General features: G+C 47.5%; 1 protein-coding gene across 1 annotated transcript; it reads right to left on the bottom strand.

Annotated features, from left to right (window-relative positions):
- Positions 1–1551: 1551 nt before the first annotated feature.
- On the bottom strand, positions 1552–7371 carry LOC142818605 (uncharacterized). The gene is made up of 3 exons (XM_075899772.1): positions 7039–7371; positions 6542–6781; positions 1552–1563 (listed from the first exon to the last, which is right to left on the bottom strand). Exons 1-3 carry the CDS (start codon positions 7369–7371, stop codon positions 1552–1554), a joined length of 585 nt encoding a protein of 194 aa, XP_075755887.1.
- Positions 7372–8007: the final 636 nt, after the last annotated feature.

Genomic DNA, 8007 nt, shown 5'->3' with positions numbered 1-8007 from the left:
AATGTCTCAGAGGCGCGGGACCCCCCCCGCCGCGGCTGCGGCTTCAGTCCCGGTGCCTGTGGTCTGCTGGGGACCGTCCCCAGCAGACCACAGGCACCGGGACTCAAGCGGCAGCAGCGGCGGTTCCCGCGCTTCTGAGGCTTTGCTCTGGCAAAGCCTCAGAAGCGCGGGAACCCACCCGGTGCCCCTGGTCTGCTGGAGACGGTCTCCAGCAGACCAGGGGCACCGGAGCAGCTTACGAACGGGGCTTTCTCGCCCCGGAGCTCACAGGCAGCAATCCGCTACCTCAACCTCCGGGGCGAGAAAGCCCCGTTCGTAAGTGCGGATCCGACATAAGTCGGATCCGCGTAAGTCGGGGACTGCCTGTAATAACACAACAAGGAAATTAGTAGGCAGCACATTTACAGCAAACAAAAGGAAGCATTTTCTTCACACAAAGCTCAGTTGAACAGTATGTGGTACTTGTTACCAAGGGATACTGTGAAGACCAAAAGTTTCACTGGATTTAAAAAATAATTAGGTAAGTTCTTGAAGGACAGGTCCATCAATAGCTATTAGCCAAGATGATCAGGGATGCAACTTAAATCTCTGACAGCCAGAAATGGGGACTGCACAAAAGGAGATGGATTTCTTCATAATTGCTCACAATACCACCTAACTTTTAGGCATATGGAAAAATCACAGGAACACATTGTGATTTAAAATGCCTGTGTGAGGCACCTAGATTCCCTGTATGATGAACAGGGAGAAATGAGGGCATGTCTACATTAGGAAATTATTTCAAAATAACTAAATTCAAAAAAATAACTCCCAAAATAACTATTTCAAACTAAGCTTATCCCCCAAGGGAAGCAGGAATTAATATATCAAAATAAACAGCCCCTGATTTAGAAATAACACGTTTGGTAGTGTGGACGCTCCGCTTGTTATTTCAGAATAACTCCTTCATGTTGATCAGTGTTCCGTTAGATAGGCATCTAACTCCCCCCAAAATGGCAGGAGAAGGGGAAAGCAGTGGTACCCAAGCTATAAGCATTAGTTGGTTGTTAGGATATTAACCTGGGATTTGGAGGACCCTGGTTCAATTCTCACCCTGCTCTTAAAGAGAGACAGGATGAGTAAGGGTCTCTCTTATCTGGTGTGGATAAATCTTTAAAAAGTCATTGGGCCAGAAAGAGAGAGAAAGAGTTTAGGCACCAGAGTTTGGGGGAGTTTTGTGGATCACAATGGAGCCTAAAACGGGGATTTAGTTGCCTAAACCTCAAACTGAGGTATCTAGTTCAGCTACGTCAATTGTATACCTGAAGTTGAAATAGCTTAATTAGGCTTTGGTGCAGTCTTCACAGCAAGAAGTCAAAGGAAGAACACTCTTCCTTCAACTTCCCTTACTCCTTGTGAAATGCAGGTTACAGGAGTCAGAGTAAGAAGTCCTCCAGCTTGACATTATGTCGAAATAATGGCTTGCTGTGCAGATGCGCACATTGTTATTTTCAAATAACATCAGTTATTCTGAAATAACACTGCTGTATAGATGTACCCAATCACAGGTCTTTAGCCAGAGACCTGTGGAGACAGTAAAATACACATTCTGGAATGATCAGATGACAAGTTTGCATTGGTCATACCAGACAGTCACTGGCCAATTACTCATCTCAGTGACACACCATTAATTACTTTAAGTACTCCACGATGGCTGTCCTTTGTGGGACACATGTCAGAGGAACTGTGAAGAAATCTGAGGCTGGCACTCCACAATCAAATGGTTCAATGAATTTAATAGAAACAGCAACGTAACATGAATGAATAACATTTCTTTAAAAATGTAATTAGTTTAGAAAAATATATAAGCACAGTCCTGAATTGATCTTTTCAAACCCATTCTCCCTAAAACCTTGATGCAGAGGGCCACAGGAGGTGACCTTTCACTGATGATACTACTCACATTTTTGGAACAAAATTGTCAAACTTGCATGATCTTAAATAAGTTTTCTGATTTTCATAGGTGCTGTTCCCCTTGATTTCCACTTCAATTGCAAGTTTTCAGTGCTTCTAATAGTCAATACTCTTATTTAGGTGCTTAAATATGGCATTAGGTACCTAAATCCTGATCTGTTAGTCTTGCTTCTTTATAATGAAAGAAGTCCAGGTATAGTTTTTCCCATTCAACTTTCTGTTTCCCTTTTCCTCCTCTTACAAGTTACACCACAAATAGGTTGGTAACTGCCTTTTATGATATAGTAGCTGACTATATCAGATTGTCTTTAGGCAGATCAATTTGCCAAGGTAATGTACTGGTTGATGGATGTCCACTCAGTAATAGGTAGTGCTCAGTTTGTTTCAGACCCTTTTCAGAAGCATGTGTTTGGGGATATATGGCAGCACATTGAGCTTATTATACAATGAATAACTTTCAGCCGCTGGCTGGGGGAATGACATTCTGTTATCATTATTTCCAATTCGTCATGTCATAGAGGAAACCCCTCTCATATACTGATTTCATGCAAATTTCAAGACTCTCAGAAGAAAAACTCATGTGTCTGCCAGTCAGGCAGTACTGGAAAAGATCTGCCTGCTGTTTCTTTCCCTTCATAGCACAGATACAATTGGTGAATACCTGGGAGAACTAGGACTCTTTACCGTGCTTTTCTCCTCCTTATATGTGTGACAGCCACTAGCAGCTATTTCCCAGCTGTTGAGATATACTTTTCCCTACCCATTCGTTTGTTCATATCATTGGATGAAGTCAGACATGAAGTGTTATGGGCAGGGACTTGGCCACAGCACACATGCTGTATGTATAGCCTTCACTGCATTATTTCCCTTCACATTCTTCCAACAGGGGAAGATTAGCACGTGTACACGCATAGCTTTGGGGTATATTTTGTTCCTCTAAGGAGGCTACCTAAACCAATTTTTCCTCCTGAGGGAAGAATCTGCACCTCTGCATGTGGGCTTGGGGAGAGAGAAGAGGAGACCAATGCTGGAATGCCTCAGTTAGGAGTCTGTGGGAGTGAAATCACAGTCTGGAGAAAGAATGCTTTGGAGCAGGTATCGTATTTGGAAGTAGAGAACCCAGGGGCAGGAAAGTGCATTCTTTTATTTCTCAGTACTATGAAAGTTTTGCAATATCTCTTTTTACCTCTATCAAAAGGGAAGGAGATTAGAATGAAATCCATGAACTACACTAAAATGTGAGAGATGGGGGAACCTGAGTCATACTGAACGGCAGGCTCTTGCAAACACTGGTTGAAATCCCAACTCACTCCATGTCTCTTGTAAATCTATCTGGTTATGGAAAAGTCTTTTAATTTTAACTCAGATTATGCATTGAAAAGGCAGAGTTAATATTATGGAAGGAACAGGAGGTATGGAAGCTCCTACATGCTCCTCTTATATTTTCACTGCATGATTTCATTGACAATTGGGAATCCTTGGTGCTACTTGAGTGCCAAATGGGTTAAATGAGGTCAACTGTCTATTGAGTAGATTTTTTTTTCATCAGATGCTGGCAGCAAGAGCTGATTCTTAGTAGACATTAGTTCCTAGTTTTTTGGCTCAAGCTCACAAATGTGGCGGCCAGGCTGCTTTGGCATTCTTTTATCAAGAGCATTATTCAGTGTTGTAATTTATTTAAGCTCCTGTGCTCTTCATGTCTTGACTGGAATAAAATAAAATCCCATTGATGTCACAGTTCTGAAAACCACCAGGAAAAAAATGTCTGTGTGAAGGGGACGAGGGAGTGAGGAGTAAGAAGGGAAGTGTTAAAGAAATTTAGTGGATGAAAGAATGAAGGAAAGATAATTTCACAGTCCAGTTTTGCAAAGAGGAAAATGCCTGTCTGGTCTGAGACTGTGGATGTGCAATTAGGTGTTACCCATTCCAGAGAGAGCAGGACAAATACCGTATCAAGTATAGTCAGTGCTCTGGATAATAAATTAATAAAATAACATCAACAATAATAAACAGGATGAGTGGGTCATTGGGTTCAATAGCCAGTCAATGTTAGTCAATGTTATGGGACTTTGTGTGTATATACTAGAGTGAGGGAGGGAGGTGGAATGTGCATTTCTGCAAAAATGTGCCCTGTGTAGATCAAAAATGGCACCTCTGGATTAGGTTGTAGCTCCTGTTACTTTTACATTTTCTCCAGAATCACATGGAACTGGTCTGCACTTGTGACCCAGTCCTACACCACGGAAGTCAAATGGGAGTTTTATCACTGATTTCAGTAGGCATATGACTGAGCCCTGGAGAATCTTAATGTTGGACTTGGTGGGCTGTTAACACAAAACTCTCATTTGACTGTCCCTAGGGCCCCCCCAAAAAAAGTTTTTTGAGAGAGAACCTCAGGGCATGTTTACACAAGGAAATTATTCTGAAATAACTTATTTTGAAATAATAACTCCTGAAATAATAATTTTGAAATAGCGTGTCCACACTACAAGAAAGCCTCAAAAGTAGTCCCTTAATATGGACGTGCTACCTTGACTTAGAGCTCCACGAAGCACTGGGCAGTAGTTATTTCAAAATAGCAACAGTGGAACAACCACACTACTGTTATTTCAAAATAAGTGTTATTCCTTGTGGAAAGCAGGAGTTATTAATTAGAAATAACCAGCCCCTTATTTTGAAATAACAGGCTTGGTAGTGTGGATGTTCTGCTTGTTATTTTGAAATAAGGAGAGTAATTTCGAAATAGCTCCCTGGTGTAGACCAAGGCTCAAGGTCATCCTTAAATGTTCTTTTTCTGCAGGCAGGAGCTTTCTTTAACCATGAGCAAGATAAGCAACTTCCAGATGCTGTAAATCTACGCCTTGATCCTGCAAGGTGCTGAGGTTTCTAGCCCAATCCTGTGAAACACTGAAACATGTGCTTGAGTATGTGAATGGTCTTGCTGAAGGCTGGGACTCTTTCCATTCTTAAAGTTAAGCACATGCTGTGATGTTATCTGATTATAATATGACCATAAAAAACATTGTTGATACCACTGTTAGATAACTGCAACAAATCTTATGCTAACTATGACACGAGGCCAGAAAAGATTAAGCATCCTGCTGACTAAACTACCATGGCCATGGTTCTAGAGGAGCCAGCTGAAGTCACTCAGCTAGGGAGAACTGTAAAAATTGGTAAGTCACACCCCAAAGCTGGTGGTTATTCTAATACTTAGATTTACCAACCCAGCATAAAACAACCTGGCTGTGTCTAGACTGGCATGATTTTGTGGAAATACTTTTAACGGAAAAGTTTTTCTGTTAAAAGTATTTGCGCAAAAGAGCGTCTAGATTGGCAAGTGCCTTTGCGCAAAAGATTTGCTTTTGTGCAAAAGCATCTGTGCCCAGTATAGACACGGTTTTACGCAAGAAAGCTCTGGAGGCCATTTTCGCCATCGGGGCTTTCTTACGCAAAAAATTCCTGTCCCTGTCTACACTGGCCCTCTTGCGCAAGAACACTTGTGTAAGAGGGCTTTTTCCCTAGCAGGAGCATCAGAGTTCTTGCGCAAGAACACTGACAATCTTACATTAGATCGTCAGTGTTCTTGCGCAAATTCTCGCGGCCAGTTTAGACAGCTGGCAAGATTTTGCGCAAAAGCGGCCGCTTTTGTGCAAATCTTGCCAGTCTAGACACACCCCCTCTGTAATACTTTACTGCTTACCCAGAAGCCAACCACACAGTTTCCTTAAAGCAGCCCACCCTTAGGCCTCCACCAGAAACCCAAGCCAAATAAAGTTCTATCCGTTCCAAAGGATTGGACACATGACCTCCCAGGTCAATGAATATTTTAGGTCCCTTCCTCCCTTCCCTCCCCTTCCAGCTCCCTCCTCCCACGTTTCCCCTCCCCTCTCCCACCCTCACACCTCCCTCCCTCCACCCCACTTATGTTAAATAAAAAGAGATTTTTGTTGGCAAAACAGGTGTCTTTATTGGACATTAGGAAGGGGGGTTAGGGAGGGGAAATGAGAAAGGGGGGAGGGTGGAAGAAGGCCCCATTGGGGCATGCAGGGAGAGTTCAGTCCTCCTCCTCCTCCACCAGGAAGCTCTCCCGCAGGGCTTCCCGGATCTGAACGGCCCCCCGCTGGGCTTCCCGGATGGCGGCGGTGCGGGGCTGACTGTAGTGGCCAGCCATGCAGTCAGCCTCAGCCATCCAGGCTGGCAGGAAAGCCTCCCCCTTTCTCTCACACAAATTGTGGAGCACACAACATGCTGCCACTACAGGAGGTATATTGTGTTCGGCGAGGTCCAGACGGGTGAGGAGGCATCGAAAGCGGGCTTTCAGTCGCCCGAAGGCCCCCTTCACCACAATGCGGGCCCTGGTCAGCCTGGCATTGAAGGCCTGGCGGGACGGATTGAGGTGCCCCATGTAGGGCTTCATCAGCCACGGCTGTAGGGGGTAGGCCGCATCCCCCACCAGGCAGACGGGCATGTCCACGTCCCCGACCCTGATGTGGCGGTCGGGGAAGAAGGTCCCAGCCTGCAGCCTCCGGCACACGGAGGAGTTGCGGTACATCCGTGCGTCGTGTGCCTTGCCGGAACAGCCCACTTTAATGTCCGTGAACTGTCCTCGGTGGTCACACACGGCCTGCAGGATCACGGAGAAGTACCCCTTGCGGTTGACGTACCGGGAGGCCTGGTGTTCCGGGGCATGGATGGGGATGTGCGTCCCGTCGATGGCCCCCCTGCAGTTGGGGAAGCCCAGGGCGCCGAAGCCCCGGATGACGGCATCCGGGTTGGTGAGGCGGACCACCCTGCAGAGCAGCACCCGGTTGATGGCCTTGACCACCTGCAGAGAGACACAGCAAAGTGCGAATCAGTGGGGTGCCTGGGTGGCTGGGAGTGTTCGTGCCCTGGCAGTGCCCCGTGCCCCACTCCCGGAAGGAACCCCCCCCGGGCGGCGTGTAGTACGGCCGGGAGAGACCGGCCCCTCCGGTGTGGGGCACTTTCGCCTCCTTCCACCCCTTCCCCCGTTTTCCCTGGGGCGGCCCATCCCCTCCTTGCAGCCCCCCTTCCCCCTGGTCCAGTGGCCGACGAGTGCCGTACCTGCATGAGCACCGCTCCGACGGTGGATCTCCCCACACCGAACTGGTTCCCGACGGATCGGTAGCTGTCCGGCGTGGAGAGCTTCCAGAGGGCGATGGCCACACGCTTCTGGAGGGGGATGGCGGGCCTCATGCGAGTGTCCCTTCTGCGCAGGGCAGGGGTGAGACACTCGCAGAGCTCCAGGAAGGTGTCCCTCTTCATCCTGAAATTCTGGGTCCACTGTCGGTCTTCCCAATGCTCCAGGACGATGCGGTCCCACCAGTCGCTGCTGGTGTCCCGCCGCCAGATGCGGCGGGGCACGTCGGCGTCCAGGCGCCGCCGCAGCTCCTCCATGGCCCCAGGGCAGCCAGGCAGAGAGGCAGGGGGCTGACGTGCACCAGGTGGTGCCAGGCAGCCTCCAGCCATTGCTGGCAGGCTTGCAGCAGCAAGTCCAGAAAGTGCATCAGAAGGTGCAGGGCGAGCTCTGGCTCCATGTTGCCACCTGCAGCGGCGTCCCCGAAGGGAAGCACCGACACAGACGGGCACAGAGACAAACGCTTTGCTGTCCCTCGGTGAGGTTGGCAAGCAAGCAGGAAAAGCTGAGAACCGGCTGTCCAAGGGGGTCCCTTTAAGCACGAGCCTCAGATAGCCTCAGACAGCAGCCACACAAAGCAACTACTGACCTGATGCCCTGCCAGAATCGGTTTCAGGGGCCCTTAAATGCGCCCCTGCGTCCAATCAGTGTGGACGCGCTAGTTCGAGTTAGCAAAATGCTAATTCGAACTAGTTTTTTAGTCTGGATGCGCTAGTTCGAAATAGCTTAGGGTACGTCTACACTACAGCGCTAGTTCGAACTAACTTAGTTCGAATTAGTTAATTCGAACTAAGCTAGTTCGAACTAACGCGTCTAGAACTAAAAACTAGTTCGAACTAGCGTTTTGCTAGTTCGAACTAGCAAGTCCACATTGAGTGGACTCTGAACAGGGCTTA

Source organism: Pelodiscus sinensis, chromosome 1 (genome assembly GCF_049634645.1).
Source record: "Pelodiscus sinensis isolate JC-2024 chromosome 1, ASM4963464v1, whole genome shotgun sequence".
In the NCBI taxonomy this organism is placed as follows: Eukaryota; Metazoa; Chordata; order Testudines; family Trionychidae; genus Pelodiscus; species Pelodiscus sinensis.
This window is presented reverse-complemented; position numbering and strand designations above follow the sequence as displayed.